Below are 22,433 nucleotides of genomic sequence, written 5' to 3'. Positions count from 1 at the left end.
AGGAGCAGGAGTGGGCTATCTGGCCCATCGAGCCTGTTCTGCCATTCAATAAGATCATGGCTGATCTGATCATGGACTCACCTTCACCTACCTGCCTTTTTCCTGTAACCCTCAATTCCCCTCCTATGCAAAAATCTATCAAAGCATCTTAAATATATTTACTAAGGTTGCCTCCACTGCTTCATTGGGCAGAGAATTCTACAGATTTACCCCTCTCTGGGAAAAGCAGTTCCCCTCATCTCCATCCTAAATCTACTCCCCTGAATCTTGAGGCTATGTCCCCTGGTTCTAGTCTCACCTACCAGTGGAAACACCTTTCATAACTTTATATGTTTCTATAAGATCTCCTGTTATTCTTCTGAATTCCAGCAACTAGAGTCAGAGGTGACTCAATCTCTCCTCATAGTCTAACCTCCCCATCTCTGGAATCAACCTGGTGAACCTCTTCTGCACCGCCTCCAAAGCCAGTATATCCTTCCTCAAGTAAGGAGACCAGAACTGCACGTAGTACTCCAGGTGCAGCCTCACCAGTACCCTGTACAGTTGCAGCATGCTTCCCTGCTCTTAAATTAAATCCCTCTAGCAATGAAGGCCAACATTCCATTGCCTTCTTAATAGCCTGCTGCATCTACAAATCAACCTTGTGTGATTCATGCACAAGCACTCTCAAGTCCCTCTGCACAGCAGTATGCTGCAGTGTTTTTTTACCATTTAAATAATAATCTGCTCTTTCATTTTTCCTTCCAAAGTGGATGACCTGGTATTTACCAACATTGTACTCCATCTGTCAGACCCTTGCCCACTCACTTGACCTATCTATATCTCTCTGCAGACTCTCCGTATCTTCTGCACAATTTGCTTTTCCACTCAATTTAGTATCATCAGCGCGGAGCGCTAACACAAGGCAGCGTCTATCATTCAAGACCCCCGCCATCCAAGCTATGCCATAATCAGGCAAGAAGTACACAAGCCTTTGGTCCACACCATCAAATTCAAGATTACAAACAAGAGAAAATCTCCAGATGCTGGAAATCCGAGCAACACACACAAAATGCTGGAGGAACTCAGCAGGCCAGGCAGCATCTATGGAAAAAAGTACAGCGGACGTTTCGGACTGAATTCAAGACTAATTATCAGGGTCCTAACCTGGATTAGATAATTTTATTCATGACAAATATGAACTGATTCTACGAATTCACTTTCAAAGACTCCTTACGACGATGTTTTCAGTCCTACTTTCTGTACAATTTGGTTTTTTTTGCACATTGGTATGTTTGCCGGTTTATTTATGTACAGTTTTTCGTGAATTCTATTGTCTTTTGTTTTCCTGTAAATGCCTGAAAGAAAATGAATATCAAGATTCTCTTACGTATTTTGTTAATGCATTTCACTTCGAATTGTAAGCCTGCGCTGCCTAGCGCCCCGCCCCGCCCCGCTCCGCTCGTCCTCAATGCTCCCCTGACCCCTACAGTTCGTATTGCGTCAGGGGGCGGGTTCAACAGCCCTCCGGTAGCGAATTGGAATCGTTGCTATGCCTCAGGCCAATAGCAGGGCTCGTTGCTGAGAAGTGCGGCAATTTTGAACACGGGCGGTTGGCGGCTGGTGTTGATGTTTGTTAGCAACTTTCGTCCTGCTCGGTAAGTGGCTGGGGTTGGCTGGGCGGCATGGGAGCTGGGGGCAGAGTCTCTGGGGTCTGGAGATCAGAGGGGCATGAGAATGTAGTGCGGTCCCCTATATCCCCCTCGCCCCCATAACCACTGACCCCATATCCGTTTCCTCTCGCGTCCTCATACCCTCTTGGTCATAAACAATACCAGTTTCAGGTTTACATTTTACCCTTTTCCCAACGTTTACCGCCCTTTAGCATGCAGCTGCGTTCCCAAGATTTGTACATGGTAGTCCCTTTCTAATTTGTTACAGCACAGAAGCCTTTGATTCGTTTTATACGTGCTGGTCGTTCCTTGTTGGATTGTACTCTCATAAGGGGTTTATTTTGTTGAAAATGAACAGAAACCTTTGCCTTATTACCGTTAGCACATCACCTGCAGCACCAGAAGATCCAACACGCTCAGCCACTCTAGCATTGTCATTAAGAATGCCTACCATTCTATCCCTCGACCGCATTTCAGGAAGACTGACCACCTGGCTGTCGTCTTCCTATCTGCATATAGGCAGAGACTAAAGAGCAAGGCACAAGATGTAAATCAGCAAGGAGGTGGTCACGACGGGTAGAAGTGCGCGGCTACGGGATTGCTTCGAGTTGGACTGGGTTGTGTTTAAGGACTCATCAGAAGTTCTGAATGCATATGCAGCTGACGTCATGGATTTTATATAAAAAACAACACTTGTGGACCAGTATGTCCCCACAAAATCATTGAGTCTTCCCAACCAGAAGCCTTGGATGCACCAAGAGATTTGCATTCCGCTGAGGGCTAGACTGGTGGCATCCAACAATCCAGAAAACTATCTCACATGTGAAGTGGCAATTCCAGACCAAACTTGAATCAGAGAGGACGATTGACAGCTCTGGCCAGCACCTCCTACAAAACAAAAGCAAGCAACGTAAATGACACAAGGTTTCACTCCCAGATGGGCTCAGTGCCTTTTAAGCTTGCTTTGACTGATAGAACATAGAGCCCCCTCAGGAGGGTAAATCTGTGAAAAGCATCTGGCCCAGATGGCTGAGAACTGAGGGCCTGTGCTGATCAACTGGCTAGATTGTTTATAGACAACTTCAAGACCTTGCTGCAGCATTCTGGTGTACCAATCTGCATCAGTCAGGCTTCTATCATATCAGTACCCAAGAAAAACAGTAACAATGGTTATGTTCAGTAGTACTTGCATCCACTGTGATGAAGTGTTTTGAAAGGTTGGTCATGAAACATATCAACTCCTTCCTGAGGAGTGACTTGGATCTACTCCAGTTTACCTATCACCACTAAAGGTCAACAGCAGATGTCATTTCGTTGAGACTTTGCTCAGCTTTGGAACATGTGGACAATGAAGGTGCCTACATCAGTATGCACTTCATTGACTACAGCAATGCCAGCATTCAACGCTAACACCCCCTTGAAAATAATCACTAAGCTTCAAGACCTAGGCCTTGATTCCTCTCTGTGCAACTGCATCCTCAACTTCCTCACTTGCAGACCCTAGTCAGTATGGATTGGCAACAACAACTTTTCCACAATCTCATTTTGCACAGGTCCACCAAAGGGTTACATGGTGAGTCCCCTGCTCTACTCACTTTAACCTTTGTGTGGCTAAGTACAGCTCTAATGCCTTATTTAAGTTTGGTGATAACCCTGTTGTTGGCTGAATCAAAGGAAGAAGATTGAAAATCTGGTCAAATAATGCCCCAATAACAACCTCTCACTCAATGTCAGCAAAACCAAAGAGCTGATTAGCAAATGCAAGAGGAAGAAGCTGGAGATCCATGAGCTGGTCCTCGTTAGGGGATTGGAGGTAAGAGGGTCAGTAACTTAAAATAACTTAGTGTTATCATTTCAGCGAATCTGCCTTGGGACCAGCATGCAAGTGTTATTACAAAGAAGGCACAACGGCTCTTCTTTCTATATTCTTCAAAGTTTGTGCAGATTTGGCATCTCATTTAAAACTTTGACAAACATCTATAGATGTACAGTGGAGAGTATCCTAACTGGTTGCATCAAGGCCTGGCATGAAAACACCAATGCCCAGAAAGGGAAGTTCACAGGAAGTGGTGGATACTGCTAAACCCTCCCCACCATTGAGCACCTTTACAAGCTGTGCTGCCACAAGAAAGCAGCATCCATTATCAAAGAGCCTCACCATTTAGGCCATACACTCTTCTCACTACTACCAGTAGGCAGGAGGTTCAGGAGCCTTAACACCCAAAATAACCAGGTTCAGGAACAGTTATTGTTATTACCATCAGGCTCCTGAACCAGTGTGGATAACTTCATTCAACCTCAACTCTGAACTTATTCCACAACATTAGACTCACTTTCAAGGTCTCCACAATGCATGCTCTCAGTATTATTTATTTTTTTATTTGCACAATTTGTCTTTTGCACATGGTTTGTCGGATTTTGTGTTTAGTTTTCATAAATTTTATTGTGTTCTTTATTTTGCTGTAAATAGCTGCAAGGAAATGAATCTGAAGGTAGCATATGTAGTTTGATAATATATTTACAGTCGGCCCTCCTTATCCGCGAGGGATCGGTTCCAGGGCCCCTTGCGGATACCAAAATTCGCGGATGCTCAAGTCCCTTATTCAACCTGTCTCAATGCGGTAAACCTTAGGACCCAGCGGAACCCCAGACCTTATTTAACCTGTCTCAGTGCATTAGGACCTGGCAGTGTTTCTGTTCACGAAAATAATAGGATCACGATTGAAAATAAAGTGGAAATAATAAAGCGATCGGAAAGAGGTGAAATGCCATCGGTCATCGGAAAACCGTTAGGCTACAGTCGGTCAACGATCGGAACAATTTTAAAGGACAAAGTGAGAAAGGCCCTGCCCCGATGAAAGCTACAATTATTACTAAGCAACACAGTGGTTTAATTATTGGGTTTTGGGGTTTTGAGTTTTTGATCCTCCACATCAAACCGCCACGGATGGAGAGCGCACTCGAAAGCGGTCTGTCACTGGCTCGCACTCGGGAACGGTTCCCGAGCCCGGCGCTGAAACATACATTCTTAAGTGTTTTATATGCATAGAAAGGTAATATATATACTATATACTAAGACAAACGTTTGACTAACTGACACTTAATAATACCGAATGTGCCTGTTCCAACTTAGTAAGAGAACTTCAGATTTTTCACGATCCCAATCCACGATAACCCACGCACACCCTCCCGTATACTTTAAATCATCTCTAGATAGCTTATAATACATAATACAATGTAAATGCTATGTAAAATAGTTGTAATACTGCATTGTTTAGGGAATAATGACAAGAAAAAAAAGTCTGTACATACTCGAACAACAAATGCTGGAAGAGCACTTCTGGGTTTTCGCCATTTGCGGTTGGTTGAATTCCCAGATGCAGAATTCACGGATAAGGAGGGCCAACTGTACTTTGACCTGCTGAAGGTAGTGGTACATTTAATAGGCGTTAGGACAGGTGCATGAATAGGAAAGGTGTAGACGGTCACCAGCTGAATGTGGGCAATTGGGGCAAGCTTAGATGAAAATCTTGTTCTGCATGAGTGAGTTGGGGCTTTTGTTTCTGTGCCGTTGGACTCTTGAAGATTTGGTTGCAATGAACAATGTACTCCACAGATGCTGCTTGACCCACTGTGTACCTCCATTAAATTGTTGCACCAGATTCCAGCATCAAAACTGTGCTGTATTGCCAGTCCAGTTGGTTGGCCACGTGCTTTCCTGTTATGGGGAGTTGGTGTGCCATTTGATTTGGACAATGGGACTAATCACGGGAGACGGGTTGATTGGAATCAAGAAATCATGTACAGTAGCTGCCTTCTGGATTCTGTTCACATAGAAGTGCTCCTGTTAATTCATACTAAGCCTATTGCTTGCCTGCTTGCTTCAGCAGCTCAGTTGTGCTGCTCTGATGCATTGGACTCTGGGTTGAATATTTTGTTATACCATTTTGGGTGTAATTGGAGCATTTGTAATGTTTCTGTTTTGTTTTTAAAAATCTGCATGACATCCATTTTCTTTTTTTTAAATTGATTTTTTTATGCATTTTCTACAACACTACAAACAAAAAACCCCCAAAAACAAAATAGGAAATCAGTACAGTGCAAGATAAACATACAATAGTAATATAACACAAAATAAAATCATTGAAAAAGCACCTTAGTTGAATTCGTGTAAAGTTAGTGTCCACCCCCAACCCCACAAAAAAAACTCCAGACCAACCAAAACAAAATGTAGAAAATATAAATCAAAACATTCAAACCCCCAAAACTGTAAATACAATTGAAAACAGATGATAATAATGCCTACTACCAAAAAAAGCTGAAAGCAAGGGACTGAAAAAAAAACTTAATTAAAAGGAAAGTTATGAAAATACTCAATAAAAGGTCCCTAGACCTTATGAAACTTTATATCCGAATTAAGAATTGAATAATGAATTTTTTCAAGGTCTAAACAGGACATGATATCGTTAAGCCATTGAGCATGCGTGGGTGGGGCAACATCTCTCCATCTAAGAAGAATTAGACGTCTAGCCAGGAGAGAAGCAAAAGATAATATTCGACATTTAGTCGAACTCAAGCATATATCTGTCTCACCCAAGAAACCAAACGGCAATTAAAGGGTTAGGTTCTAAGTGGCGATTCAGAATACAGGATAAGATTATAAAAACATCTCTCCAAAATTTCTCTAGACTAGGACAGGTCCAGTACATATGAATAAGAGAAGCCTCGCCACTTCTGCATTTATCACAAAGAGGACTAATATTAGGATAAAATCAAGGTAGCTTAGATTTGGATATATGGGCCCTATGAACAATCTTAAACTGTAAAAGACAGTGGCGAGCACAAAAAGAAGTTGAATTAACCGATTTGAGAATCAAGTCCCAAACCTCATCAGATAAAGGGATATTTAAGTCATGCTCCCAAGCCATTCTGATTTTATCCACAGGGGCACGCCGTAAGGATACTAATTTATCACGAATAAAAAATATTAAGCCTTTACCCAATGGAATAATAGAAAGAAATAAGTCCATAGCATTTTTCTTGGGCATTTCAGGGAAGTTGGGAAATAAAGGATTGATAAAATGTCTAATTTGGAGATATTTAAAGAAATGGGCATTAGGTAGATTGAACTTAGCAGAGAGCTGTTGAAAGGATGCGAAGCGATTATCGATAAAAAGATCTTCAAAATACCTAATGCCCTTTTTATACCAATCATAAAATGTTGAATCATACATAGTAGGTAGAAAAAGACGATTATGTAAAATAGGACTAGAAAGGGAAAAGCCATAAAATTTCCTAAACTGGGCCCATATTCGCAAAGTGTGTCTAACAAGAGGATTAACAATTAGTCTAGACAAACTACTAGGGAGTGCAGATCCAAGAAGTGCAGAGATAGATAGATCTTTAGTGGAATTCAGCTCCATTGCTACCCAATTAGGGCGATCAGACTGGCTATGGAAAAAAAGACCAGAAGATAAGACAACGAATGTTAGCTGCCCAGTAGTATAGATGAAAATTAGGTAAGGCCATGCCACCCTCTTTTTTAGATTTTTGAAGATAAACTTTATTAATTCTAGAGCGCTTACTCTTCCACAGATAGGACAAAATAATAGAGTCTAAGGAATCAAAAAAGGTTATAGAAATGAAAATTGGAATAGATTGAAATAAATATAAAAATTTAGGGAGAACATACTTTTTAATAACATTAATACGACCTACCAAGGACATAGATAGAGGTGACCATTGTGACAAACTCTGTTTTGTAGAGTACAAAAGACTGGCAAAACTTTCACAAAAAAGATCTTTAAACTTCCTAGTAACTGTAATATCAAGGTAGGTAAATTGATTATCAACTACTTTAAAGGGGACATCCATTTTCTACTTAAATGTGAATAAGACCATCTTTTCCACTTCAGCTTGGTGAAAGTATGGAGTAATGCTGTCATGGTGAATTGGAATTTAATCTAAGGCCCTTCAATGGAATTTGTCTTGCAGCAATTCATTATGTTGTGTGTTTTTTCTTGAATTTAACATTCAATGCTTCCATCTGTGTTGTTACCCTCTTACCTCTTTGCGAAATACCTCAGAGCAATGCGGCACAAGGTTTGGTTCATATAGAAATCTTAAGATTTCTGTACTTAAGATATAATTTCAGATTCTCTAGTTCAATATTTTCTCATTACAATTGATCCATTTGGAAGTAACTTTATCCCCCAAGTTATATAAAGTAGTGTTGTGATTGCAGCTTGTGGTTTGGCTGTAGTTCCAAGTGGCCTTCTGATCTGTTACACTGACTGGTTAAGCCCTGTTTCTGCTGAGTTTTCATTGTTGAAATGTCCTCTCTTTTATGTAGTCTAATATTGAATTTTATCCTTCCAACTTTATCTGTGGAGTTTTTGTTTGAATTTTCTAATTGCATTGATTTAGATACACAACTATAACTTTGCATTTAGATGGCATTGCAAGACAGGTACCAGTGGTAGAATTAGTTATAGTTTAAGATTTTTATTAGTTGCAAACCCGATTTCATAAAGCAATGAAGTAAAGGTCCCAAGGTGGAAATTGATTCAATTATTTAATAAATTTGGTCTGCATTTTAATTGAATGTTAGATTGAAATTATTTTAAATAAGTGGAATATGTAATAACATTGAGATTTATTTTATCCTCTCATTGCAATGGCAATTTACTCTTGAGAGGCAATATAATATGAGTTGCATACAAGTAATTTTTAAACATGAATATTGAAAACTAAAACTTAAATATAACTTTCTATGGGATGTTGTTTTGAAGGTAATGATAAACATAGTGGGCTGAGAAGTGGCAGATGGAGTTCAACTTGGAGAAGTGTGAGGTGGTACACTTTGGAAGGACAAACTCCAAGGCAGAGTACAAAGTAAATGGCAGGATACTTGGTTGTGTGGAGGAGCAGAGGGATCTGGGGGTACATGTCCACAGATCCCTGAAAGTTGCCTCACAGGTAGATAGGGTAGTTAAGAAAGCTTATGGGGTGTTGGCTTTCATAAGTCGAGGGATAGAGTTTAAGAGACGCGATGTAATGATGCAGCTCTATAAAACTCTAGTTAGGCCACACTTGGAGTACTGTGTCCAGTTCTGTGGAAGCATTGAAAAGGGTAAGGAGGAGATTTACCAGGATGCTGCCTGGTTTAGAGAGTATGGATTATGATCAGAGATTAAGGGAGCTAGGGCTTTACTCTTTGGAGAGAAGGTGGATGAGAGGAGACATGATAGAGGTGTACAAGATATTAAGAGGAATAGACAGAGTGGACAGCCAGCGCCTCTTCCCCAGGGAACCACTGCTCAGTACAAGAGGACATGGCTTTAAGGTAAGGGGAGGGAAGTTCAAGGGGGATATTAGAGGAAGGTTTTTCACTCAGAGAGTGGTTGGTGCGTGGAATGCACTGCCTGAGTCAATGGTGGAGGCAGATACACTAGTGAAATTTAAGATACTAGACAGGTATATGGAGGAATTTAAGGTGGGGGGTTATATAGGAGGCAGGGTTTGACGGTCGGCACAACATTGTGGGCCGAAGGGCCTGTAATTTGCTGTACTATTCTATGTTCTATGTTCTATATCATTGAAATATTTTAGAGCTTTTCCCTTTTCTTGTAGTTATGGAGGATGAAATTAATGATTCACGGATGCGACTTGCTCGCCTTACAAGTCTATTAGCTAACCTTCGAACAAAAAATGGGGAAGCAAACAAAACTGAAGAATTGAAATCTAATTTGGATGTTACAGGTATAGTGCATTTACTTAATTTATGAAAGGAATAACACAATCTTTCCATGTATAGATATTTGAACATTGAGCTACATATAAGAATAGAATGTCTTCCCCCTCCCCCCCCCCCCCCCCCCCCGTATAGAAATATAGGATCTTGTAAGCACAGAACGTTCTGCAGATGTTGGAAATCCAGTGGAACACACTCAAAATATTGGAGGAACCCAGCAGGTCAGGCTGCATCTTCAAAGAGAAATAAACAGTCTTCTCATGGGCCAAGACAGGATCCTGATAAAGGGTCTTGGCCCAAAATGTTCACTTCCATTGTCGGTTCCTTACCTGCTGAGTTCATCCAGCATTTTGTGGAATAGGATTTCATACTGATTAATAACACTAAATAGATAAAGTGCTCTGATAAGCCTTTATTATGGTCCTAATCAGATTTACTGTTTATCAGAATAAGGATATGGTTAAAATTCCTCTATACAACCCTCTATTACGACTATGCAGCCAAAGACTATTTAGAAAGTTGATAAATTAATTTATTATTTATCACATGTCTCTAGGTGTAGTGGGAAGAACTTAGATTTGATTACTATCCATACCAATTACATCATCACATCAATATTAGGGAAGAGCAGTAATAGATGCAGAATAAAGTGTTACAGTTACAGAGAAAGTGCAGGAAGATAATGTTTCAATCTCTTGATCTACATAAGAAATAGGAGCAGGAGTAGGCCATCCGGCCCATCGAGCCTGCCCCGCCATTCAATAAGATCATGGCTGATCTGTCCGTAAACTTAGCTACATCTACCTGCCTTTTCCCCATAACCCTTAATTCCCTTACTATGCAAAAACCTATTTAACTGTATCTTAAATATACACCCCACTCACCACTGACTGCCAACTGGAGAAACACCTATTTATGCCATCTCTTTGCCACTTAACCAATCCACTATCCATGCCAATACACTTCCTGCAACTCCATGCATCCGTATCTTATTTATAAGTCTCTTGTGCGGCACCTTATCAAACGCCTTCTGGAAATCCAAGTATACGACATCCACCTGTTCCCCTCTATCCACTGCACTCATTATGTCCTCAAAGAACTCCGGTAAGTTTGTCAAACAGGACCTGCCCTTTCTGAATCCATGCTGTGTCTGTCTAACGGAACCACTCCTTTCTAAATGTTTTGCTATTTCTTCCTTAATGACAGCTTCAAGCATTTTCCCAATGACAGATATTAAGCTAACTTGCCTATAGTTGCCTATATTTTGTCTGGAGGTCAAGAATCCATTTTAGCATACAAGAACAACACATGCATTTCCAGCATATGCAGATCTTCTTGTGTTTTTTAAAATACAAGAAGTATATTATATAGTCATAATAGTGGGATAGAAGCTTTGGTGCCTTCTCAATGGGAGGGGCAAGAGGTGGGAATGTCTGGGTTAGTGGGGTCTGCAATTATCTTGGCTGTTTTTCTGAGGGAGTGAGAAGTGTAGACAAAGTATAGTTGAGCAAAATAATTTCTAATTCTCTCTAGTCTTGTGATATTAAACCAGCAAAATGTCAGTAGTACTTTGCTGCTTAATGTTTACAGTAGGTTTACTGTCAATCTATAATCATGAAACATTGCCTTATACTTTTTAATAGACCACACTGGTACAATTAGACAAATTATGGCTGATGGAAATTTTCCAGAAGACTGGTTTGCATATCTTCAGAAGGTGGGAAAGATGGGTGATCCACAAACTAATGCAAGCTTATTAAACAAGCTGATAGAGCTATATGATGATGCAGTTGCTGCTCTACCAGTTGAAAAACATCATGCAAATGAATGTTATGCTCGCATCCTGATCTCTTTTGCAAAGCTTAAAAGGCAAGTATTTTTATTTTTATCTGATTTCTTTTAAATAAAATGATTTGGATACACATTTCCTATGCCCTTAAGTCTATTTAGTGTATTTGTTTTTTAAAAGAAGTGTTTGTGGAAGAGGAAGCATATTAAGGAACAACTATTAATTTTGTAATTTGAATTCATAAAAAATTGAAAATACAGGGACCCACAGCAATATGGCATTTTGTGTGATGGAAGTTCATCCTGTTGGAATTCATCATTCAAGAAATCTGAGATACAGTCCAACAATTTGATCTTATGACATTTTATCTGGAAAATTAAATGTATACGAAGTTAATTTGTTTTCAACTTATTTCTTTGCGCACGCGGAAGTGATGCGGCTTCACGTTACAGAAAGATTGCGGAATGCTGGGGAAAGGTGGTTGTCTGTTCTTTATACTGTACTCATTCTTTTTGAAGAATATTCACTTATCTTGTAGATTATTTCAAAATTTTATGACCTATTTAGATTATCATTGATGTTTAAGAGACAATTATTGTTTGAATTGACTCTATATACATAAGTTATTGATTGTTGCAATGGGAATGGATTATGGGAAAACTATCATTTGCCTATTTTTTTACTGCTGCAAGTAATTATCAAATTTCTTAACACTGTTTGGGTGAAATGAAGTGTGAGATTATAACTGTTTATTTGGAAGACATGATATGTATGATCTATCCCATTCCTACTTGAGGTTATGAATTTCATCTTGGGTTTGCCACTTTTTCTTGGGTTGTGTATATGCTTAACACAATTAAAATTTACCTGCATTGTACTATCTGCATTTATGTAGCACTTTCTCCTCGGAACTTGTTCCTTTTATACTTGGAATACTTTAGCCTTTTACTTGGGTAAATTCTGAATCATTACTTTTCTCTGTTATGCAACTGAACCTGTTCAGTGTCAGGATGTATTTGCTGTTTGTCATATTGCTGAAGTGGGGTCACGGTCATAGAAAACTATAACATAGAAACAGGCCTTTTGACTCATCTAGACCACGCCAAACTAGTTATCTGCCTAGTCCCTTCAACCTGCACCCAGACTATAAGCTCTCCATACTCCTCCCATCCATATACCTAATCCATTTTCTCTTAAGTATTGAAATTGAGCCAGAGTCCACCAGATCCGCTGGCAGCTCATTCTACACTCGCCAGTTCCCCCTCATGTTTCCCCTAAACATTTTACCTCTCACCCTTAACTTGCTGTGTGACCTCTAATTCAAGTTTCACCCAACTTTATTGGAAAAAGCCTGCTTGGATTTACCCTATCTATACTCAGGTGGCCCCCGTTTTTCGAATGTTCACTTTACGACAGCTCGCTGTTACGAAAGACCTACATTAGTACCTGTTTTCGCTAACCAAAGAGAATTTTTGTTTTTATGAAAAAAAGACGCCCGCTTTGTATGTGTATTTACCCCGAGAATGACTACCATGACCATGAAGCCTTGTGTGGGCAGTTGTGTGCGCATGCGTGTATGTGCTGATTTTTCTTTCCAAATCAATTTTGGCTCACTGTCTTCCCGATTCTGATAAGTGAAGCTACACCATACATACAATATTTCTACTTTATATAGGCTGTATATTTATCATATCGTTCCTGCTTTTACTATATGTTAGTGTTATTTTAGGTTTTATGTGTTATTTGGTAGGTTATTTTTTGGGTCTGGGAACGCTCAAAATTTTTCCCATATAAATTAATGGTAATTGCTTCTTCACTTTATGACATTTCAGCTTACAAACGGTTTCATAGGAACACTCTACCTTCAGATAGTGGGGGAAACCTGGAGTTCTATATACCTATCAAATCTCTCATTCTCCTTTGCTTTGGTGAATAAAGTTTTAACCTGTTCAACCTTTCCCTATAATGCAGGTCCTCAAGTCCTGGCAAAGTCCTTGTAAGTTTTCTATGCACTCCTTCAATCTTATTTACATCATTCCTGTGGGTAGGTGACCAAAACTGCATACAGTACTTCAGATTAGGCTTCACTAGCATCTTGTACAACTTCAAAATAACATCCCAACTCCTGTACTCAATACATGATTAATGAAAGCCAATGAGTCAAAAGCCCCCTTTAGGATCTTGTCTAGCTGTTATGCACTTTCAAGGAATAATGGATCTGTATTCCCAGGTCATCTGTTGTGCCACCCTCCTCAGTGTCCTGCCATTCACCGTGTAAATCCTACCCGAGTTTGTCATCCAAAAGAGAAACACCTCACAGTTGTCTGCTTTAAATTCCATCTGCTATTTTTCCAGCTGGTCTTGATCCTACTGCAAGTTTTGGTAGTCTTCCTTGCTGCTCACTATGCCCTCAATATTGGTGTCATCTGAAATTTGCTGATCCGGTTAACCAGATTATCACCTAGATTTTGATATAAATGACAAACAGCAATAGACCCAGCACTGATCCCTGCAGCACACCACTAATTACTGGTCTCCAGACAGAAAGACAACCATCTGCTGCCTCTCTGGCTTCTCCCATGAAGTTAATGTTTAATCCAATTTACTACCTCATCCTGACTGCCAAGCGACTCAACTTTCTTGACCAACCATCCATGTGGGACCTTGTTAAAAGTCTATGTGGATGACATCCACTCCTTGCCTCCATTAACTTTCTACTAACTTCTTTGAAAAACTCTACAAGATTGTTTAAACATGACCTACCCTGTACAAAGCAATGTTGACTGTCGCTAATCAGTCCCTGTCTATCGAAATAATTGTATATCTGTTCCCTTAGAGTATATCCAATAGCCTACCCACTACTGATGTCAGGCTCATCAGCCTATAATTTCCTGGCTTATTCTTTGAGCCTTTCTCAAGCATGGAACAACATTAGCTATCCTCCGATCCTCTGGCACCTAATTTGTGGCTAAGGATGTTTTAAATACTTTTGCTAGGACCCCTGCAATTTCTGTACTAGTTTCCCACAAGATCCAAGGGAACACCTTGTCAGGTCCTGGGGATTTATCCACCCTAATTTACTTCAGGACAACAAGCACCACCTCTTCCTTCGTAAATATGGTGCATGATCTCACTGCTGTGTTGCCTCACTTCTATAGACTCTGTGCCATCTCCAGAGTAAATACAGATGCAAAAATCCATACTCACCCATCTCTTTTGGATCTGTACATAGAGAACCACTCTGATCTTCAAGAGGACAAAAATGTCCCTTGCAATCCTTTTGCTCTTTAATATATCTATAAAAGCCCTTGGGATTCTCCTTCCACCTTGTCTGCTAGAGCAACCTCATGCCTTTTAGCCCTTTTGATTTCCTTAAGAGTTCCCTTGCGTTTCTTGTACTCTTGTACCTTGTTTTCTCCTTTCTTCCTAAATCAGCTATGCCCCCCCTTCTTCTTAACCAGGGCCGCAATACCTCTTGAAAACCAAGGTTTCCTAAACCTGTTATCCTTGCCTTTTATTCTGACAGGAACATATGAACTCTGCTCTCGAAGTTTCACTTTTGAAGGTCTCTCACTTGCCAAGCACACCTTTCCCAGATAACAACCTGTCCCAATAAACACTTGCCAGATTCTTTTTGAGAGCATCAAGATTAGCCAGTACTTCAGCTGTATTCACATAAGACATTTTACACCTTCTGTTAAGTCAGACTCATTTTGATGATGCCATCTTGGTCTCTACTCTCAGTAAAATTTAGCTCATCTAAAACTCCAAATAACATTGCCAATCTGAACTGTTGTTGAGATACTTTCAAGAACTCTACTACTTTATGTGCTCGGTATTATTTATTTGTGGTTTTATTTATTATTGGCACAATCCATCCTCTTTAGCAAATTGGCTGTTTGGTCAGTTTGTAATGTATAGTTTTTCATAAATGCTATTGTATTTTTTATTTTTCCTATAAATACCTGCTAGAAAATAAATCTCAAGGTACTATATGGTGACATATAGGTACTTTGATAATATATTTACTCTAAACACTGAGTAACATCTGTAAGGAAGAAAGTTGATATTTAGGATTTTCTTTCATTGGAAATAAAAAGTAAATAATTTTGCTAAAAACAGAATCCTGAGTTCTTCTACCAATTTGTTTTCGCTCCAGTCTCTAGCATCTGTACTTGTGTATCCTAATTTCCTTCCCTTTGTTTTGAACAAAACCTTCCGGTGATATTTTTAAAATTAAAAGAAAATGTTCATCTTGGCAAAGATTTGTTAAGTAAATGCTGGCTAAATAGTGGAGAACAATGTATACTGTATAAATTCTTGACATATTACACTACTCCAGGAGTTCATCCATTTCTTTTTTTCCCTTCAACCATTTGTCAGTCCCAAGTTTTTTTTTGTTGTGGCATGAAATGTAAAATAACTGCCAGGAAGTATCAAGAGATGAAAACTGAATGCAGGGGGTGAAAGGGCAATTTGAATATGCATTCACAAAATTATCAGATTATCTACAATCATGAGGTACAATGAATATGGGTAATATATGCATCAAAACTGATTTTTCTTTAATGTTTATATAAAACACCAATATATTCGCTTGTGATGAAAAATTAATTGTGTTTTTAAAGTAATATTAGCACTTTTCTCTATCAAAGTCTAAATGATTATGACAAATATTTAGAATGATTACTGAATATTACGTTATATTCCAGTGATTTGGATAATGCAGTTGATGGCTTTGTGGCCAAGTTTGGGTACAATATGAAGAAAGGTGGAGGGGCAAGTAGTGTTGAGAAAGCAGGGAGGCTGCAGAAGGACTTATACAGATTAGGAGAATGTGCAAGGAAGTGGCAGATCAATTACACTGTTGGGAAGTGTATGGTTATGCACTTTGGTAGAAGTAACAAATGCATAGATTATTTTCTAAACGGGCAGAAAGTTCAAAATCTGAGGTGCAAAAGGACTTTGGGAGTCCTCGTGCAGAATTCCCTAAAATTTAACTTGCAGGTTGAGTTGATCGTGAGGAAGCAAATACAATGTTAACATTCATTTCACGAGGACTAGAATATAAAAACAAGGATGCAGGCATTGGTGAGGCCTCATTTGGAATATTGTGAACAGTTTGGGCACCTTATCTAAGAAAGGATGTGCTGACATTGGAAACTGTTTAGAGGAGGTACAATAAAATGATTCTGGCCATGAAAGAGTTATAGAATGAGGGCCTGTACTCACTGGAGTTTAGAGGAATGGGTGGGGGTTCGCAGACAGACATACTTTATTGATCCCGAGGGAAATTGGGTTTCGTTACAGTTGCACCAACCAAGAATAGTGTAGAAATATAGCAATATAAAACCATAAATAATAAAATAATAATAATAATAAGTAAATTATGCCAAGTGGAAATAAGTCCAGGACCAGCCTATTGGCTCAGGTTGTCTGACACTCCAAGGGAGTAGTTGTAAAGTTTGATGGCCACAGGCAGGAATGACTTCCTATGACGCTCAGTGTTGCATCTCGGTGGAATGAGTCTCTGGCTGAATGTACTCCTGTGCCTAAGCAGTACATTATGGAGTGGATGGGAGACATTGTCCAAGATAGCATGCAATTTGGACAGCATCCTCTTTTCAGACACCACCGTCAGAGAATCCAGTTCCACACCTACAACATCACTGGTCTTACGAATGAGTTTGTTGATTCTGTTGGTGTCTGCTACCCTCATTGAAATCTATAGAATATTGAAAGGCCTATATAGAGAGGATGTTTCCTTATGGGGCAGGGAGTCTAGGACCAGAGGGAACTGCCTCAGAATAGAGGATGTTCACTTAGAACCGAGATGATGAATTTCTTTAGCCAGTGGGTGGTAAGTCTATGGAATTCATTGCCACAGGTGGCTGTGGAGGCCAAGTCATTGGGTGTATTTAAGGCAGAGGTTGATGAATTCATGATTAGTCAAGGTGTGAAAGGTTACGGGGAGAAGGCAAGAGAACGGGGTTGAGAGGGAAAATGGATCAGCCAAGATGAAGTGCAGAGTTGACTCTGGGCTGAATGGCCTAATTCTACTATCTCTTATGGTCTTATGAATAAGCATGAAAATCTTAAAACAGAAATAGTCTATCATCTTCTGGCAAATAATGTCCAGCAAGTTAAGAGTTGCACTAAAAATAGAGTCAATAAATTAAAATTAACTTCCAGTTTCATTTATTTCTCTATATAAGCTTTTAAATTACTTGCCTTTTCTCCCTCAGTTTTGTGGATATGGATGAAGCACAGGAGCAGTTTAACCTGGCTCGAGTCAACTGTAAGAAATTCGCTTTTGTCCATGTAGCATATGCACAATTTGAGTTGAATCGAGGTCTGTATCAATTCCCATTTTATCACTGAAAACTTTCAAAAACAGTGCAGTTATAGATTTGTGAAAAGTAGGCAATTAATTTATTGACATTTGACAGGCTCTGTTCGAAAGTGTAGAAGCATTCTTCAGAAAGCATTGGATATCAAAGCAAGACCACTGGAGTTATTGGAAGTAGCTTTTCAAAACCTGAATCAGGGGAAAGCACAACTTGTGTTGTGTGAAGATTGGGATAAAGAAAATGTATATGGTAAGTTGTTTTGAGACTGCACTGGAAGTATATGCAAGACATCATTGAAAGAATAAGTTGCTCCTCTAGTACATTTTGGCATTTTTTTTCTCTTGGATTCTTCGCAATGAGCCCATAATTCATTTATCAGAATGTAATTGCATAATTTTTATCACCACTTGATTCGAGTATTACAGGAATGTGACCAAGACCGGGAGTGAGCTAGTATTTTGAAGGCATATATATTTGCACTAATTTGGAGAGTAATTTGGAATAAATACATTTTCCATGCATGCAAAGACAGTATCCTGCTTTTATAAGGCAAAATTTGTCAGTGTGCAATTGAGCAAATGTGTTTTTAAAAAAAAAAATTGTAAGCTGTTCAAGTCTCAAGTAAAATTCCTCACTTGGTAATAGATTTTTTTTTATATCTTAAAACTTTTTTAAAATTTTAGTGCCTGTGATCAGCCAACAAAGTGTGTTATCAGCCAACAGTGTCATGATAAACAAGGTTGGAAAAAACAGCAATTGCTCTGGAGAATTGCACTCTGAACCTGTTTCATCACTGAGGTGAATATATTTTATTTCAACTTTCAAAATTGTTTGGAATATTTTAGTGAATATTTTGCGCTCTAGAATACGTGTGGGATTTTTTTTCATCAGGGCACCCGATTGAGTGTTTTGGCCTGAAATGTCGAGTGTTTATTCATTTGCATAGCTTAGCTGTATATAAATAAAGAACAAGCGAACGTAAAGGAAATATTGCCTGCTATTGAAACATAGTGAGAATAATAATGAAGCTCTCAAAATTCAAAACATAACCAAGGAGATCTAATAGTAGCATCAGGAATTACTGTATCTGGAAGTCGAATCTGGAATTTCATTGAACATTCTGATGTTTTTTGACATTACAAAGGAGGAAGTGTTGATGGTCTTGAAAATCATAAATCAGGATAAATCCACGGGGCCTGAACTGGCATATCCTAGGACACTTTGGGAAGCAAGGGATGAGTTTGCTGGGGATTCTAGCAGATTAGGGACCTGTAACCAGCATGTATCACAAGGATTGGTAATGGGTCCTTTATTGTTTGTCATATATATTAATGGTTTGGAAATGATCATAGTGGCATGATTTGTAAGTTTGTAAATGACAACAAAATAGTGATATATGGGCATTGAACATTCAAACTTGTTTAATGTCATTTCCTTTACAAGTGTAAAGGAAAATGATACAGCACATAACAAACATAGTAAGGTAAAGAAAACAATATAAAAAGGTGATAAATATAAATAATGTAAGATAGTTTCTATACATGGATTATATGTATGTAGTGGCTACAGGAATGTCTGCGTACAGCAACTCGGGAAGTGATAAGGAAGTTGTGGTTGGGGTGTGGAGGGGTGGGTTAGTGGGTGGAGAGATTGAGAAGCATTTTAAGTCTGGTGATCCTAGCATGCTTGCTGTGTAGCCTTCTCCCTGATGGGACAAACAGTTCATGAGCAGGATGGGTGGGATCCTTCATGATATTGCTGGCCTTTCCCCAGCAGCTTTCTGTATACGTGTCCTTGATATAGAATTAGCAGCAAAATTGGGCCATTTGGCCAATCGAGTCTGCTCTGCCATTCCATCATGGCTGATTTATTATCCCCCTCAATTCCATTCCCCTGCTTTCTCCCCATAATCTTTGATGCCCTGGTTAATCAAGAATCAATCAAACTTGGCCTTGAATATACCCAATGAACTGGCCTGCACAGCTATCTGTAGCAATGATTGACCACCCTCTAGCTAAAGAAACCTTTCCTCATCTCTGTACCAAATGGACGTCCCTCAGTTCTGATGCTTTGTCCTTTGGTCCTAGATTTCCCCACTATAGGAAACATCCTTTCCACATCCACTGTATCTATATAAGAGTGCCTTTCAATATTTGATAGGTTTCAATGAGATACCCCCTCATTTTTCTAAACTGCAGTGAGTACAGGCCCAAAGCTACTATGCTTCTTCAATGTTAGCCCTTTCATTCCTGGGATAATTGTGAAACACCTCTGGACCCTATCCAATGCCAGCACAACTTTTCTTAGATAAGGGGCCTAAAACTACTCAATGCTCCAAGTGCAGTCTGACCAATACCTTTAAAAGTCTTAGCGTTACATCCTTGTTTTTGAATTCTAGTCCTCTCAAAATGAATGCAAGCATTGCATTTGGCTTCCTTTCCACCAACTCAACCTGGAAGTTAACCTTTAGGGAATCTTGTACTAGGACTCCAAGTTGCTTTGCACCTCTGATTTTTGAATTTTCTTCTTGTGTAGAAAAATAGACCATGTACTTCACATTATATTCCATCTGCCACTTCTTTGCCCATTCTCCCAATCTGTCTAAGTCCTTCAGACACCCTGACTCCTCAATACTACCTGCCCCTCCACCTATCTTTGTATTGTTCACAAACTTGGCCACAAAGCCATCAATTTCTTCATCCAAATTAACTGACATAATGTGAACAGAAGTGGTCCCTATACCAATTCCTGTGGCACACCACTAGTCAATGGCAGCCAACCAGAATAGGCATCCTTTATTACCACCTTTGCCTCTGGCCAGTCAGCCAATCTTCTATCCATACTAATATCATGCCTGTAAAACCTTGGGTTATTATCTTGTTAAACAGCCTTATGTGCAGCACCTTGTCAAAGGCCTTCTGAAAATCCAAATAAACAACATCCACTGACTCTCCTTGGTCTATTCTACCTGTTCTTTCCTCAAAGAATTCCAACAGGAATGTCAGGCAAAATTTCTCTTTATGGAAACCATGCTGACTTTGGCCTATTTTATCACCAGCTCCAAGTATCCCGAAACTTCAATCTTAATAATCGACTCCAACATCTTTCCAACCACTGAAGTCAGGTTAACTGCCTTATAATTTCCTTGCTTTTGTCTCCCTTAAAGAATGAAGTAAAATTTGCAATTTTCTAGTCCTGCGGAACCTTTCCAGAATCTATTGATTCTTGAAAAATCCTTATTATTGCCCCTACAATCGCTTCAGCTACCTCTTTCAGAAACCTGGGGTATCGTCCACCTGGTTCAGATGACTTTACCTTAAGACCTTCAGCTTTCCAAGCATCTTCTCCTTAGTAATAGTATCGGCACTCACTTCTCCCTGACATTCTCACATTTCTGGCATTCAGCTGGTGTCTTCCACAGCTACGGCTGACATAAGTACTTAAGTTTGTTTGCCATTTTTTTGTTCCCCAATTATGAACTCTAGCTTTATTTTACAGTGGTCTGATAGTCACTCTTGTCTCTCTGTTACACTATATATCTGAAAAAGCTTTTTGTATCCTATCTTATTAGCAAGCTTACCTTCGTATTTCACTTTTTCTCTCAATGTTTTTTTTAATAGCCTTCTGTTGGTTTTTAAAAGCATCTTCCTTTGGAAAAACATACAGGTTAGGGAAGTGCTGTCAAAGAAACACTGTTCATTTTGTATATGATACACATTACAGCTATGCTGTGGTGGGGTGAATGAATTTAAAGGGTAGTAATTTAGGGGCTAGTCCAAGAGTGTTTTTGTCCTGGATGACATTAAGTTATGAGTGTTGCAGCACATTCAAGGAAGCACGTGGAGTTAAGCATATTTCTGATTTAAGCCTTTTAGAGGTTAGTGTGGTTTTTACTAGGAGATAGAAAAAGTTAGCTCAGGATACCCAGCCTTTACTGGATCATCCATAAAAATGGATATTAATGGTGTGGGCTTTTGAAATGTCATTGGCTAACATGTTAGACTGTGATGTATATTGAATGTTACTTACTACATCTATGACCCTACATCTGCCCATGCTTGAATGTTGTCCAGGTCTTGCTGTGTTGCATTGTCTGAGGTGATGTGAATAGAATTGAAAAAGAAAAACTTAACATCTTGTAAAAGGTTACTGTTTCTTGTACTAAAACCTTTTTTTTGAGCATAGAATTAAGTCACAACACAGTTACTATTTTTTTTACATACCATTAGGACTGATGTGGGTAACCTGGACAAAGAGAATGATGTCTCATTATTGGAGCAGAAAACAGTCAAGCAGTTGAAAAACAGTACTGGCACCAAGGTAGAAAAATTCCCAAACTTTATCTAATTTCTTATTTACAATGGATTCCAGTTAATCAGGACTCATCAGGACCAGTACATTTTGCCCCAATTAAACAGCTGCCCAAGTGAGCAAACTTCATGGAAATACTTAAAATGGTATATAAAAAACAAACTACTGTTCAACTGAGTAATAAATCATGTATTTAAATGAAAAACAGAATAAATTAGAATGCTATCAATATTACTACAGTCCTATAAAATTGTACTTCTAATAGTTATCAATGGGGGAATTAATGCAGTGTACAAAATCACCATTGACACTTAGTAGCATCTATTGAGGGGAATAACCAATAGACATTTCAGGCCAAGACCCCTCTTTAGTCCTGAATCATTGACTGCTTATTCCTCTCAATAGATGCTGCCTGATCTGCTGAGTTCCTCCAACATTTTGTGTGTGTTGCTTTGGATTTCCAGCATCTGCAGACTTTCTCATTTTTATACACATCTAGTGTCTACTGGGGACACAATGGACTGCCTTCATAGCATACTTTCCATGATTATATCCTCAAACTTTTTATTTTCATTTTA

General features: G+C 39.2%; 2 protein-coding genes across 2 annotated transcripts in view; one reads left to right on the top strand and one right to left on the bottom strand.

Annotated features, from left to right (window-relative positions):
* The window catches only part of LOC140733296 (SH3 domain-binding glutamic acid-rich-like protein 3), a 234,651-nt gene that overhangs the window by 124,805 nt on the left and 87,413 nt on the right, over positions 1–22,433 (bottom strand). The gene's annotated exons all lie outside the window — the stretch shown is intronic.
* ttk (ttk protein kinase) overlaps positions 1,572–22,433 on the top strand; it is a 61,015-nt gene continuing 40,153 nt past the window's right edge. The window contains exons 1-7 of the mRNA XM_073056426.1: positions 1,572–1,637; positions 9,285–9,413; positions 11,049–11,274; positions 17,440–17,546; positions 17,644–17,793; positions 18,228–18,342; positions 21,774–21,864. Coding sequence (XP_072912527.1) covers positions 9,287–9,413; positions 11,049–11,274; positions 17,440–17,546; positions 17,644–17,793; positions 18,228–18,342; positions 21,774–21,864 — 816 coding nt within the window. The 5' untranslated portion in view covers positions 1,572–1,637; positions 9,285–9,286. The remainder of the gene's footprint in view (positions 1,638–9,284; positions 9,414–11,048; positions 11,275–17,439; positions 17,547–17,643; positions 17,794–18,227; positions 18,343–21,773; positions 21,865–22,433) is intronic.

The sequence above is a fragment of the Hemitrygon akajei genome, chromosome 9 (genome assembly GCF_048418815.1).
Source record: "Hemitrygon akajei chromosome 9, sHemAka1.3, whole genome shotgun sequence".
NCBI classification, from domain to species: Eukaryota; Metazoa; Chordata; class Chondrichthyes; order Myliobatiformes; family Dasyatidae; genus Hemitrygon; species Hemitrygon akajei.
This window is presented reverse-complemented; position numbering and strand designations above follow the sequence as displayed.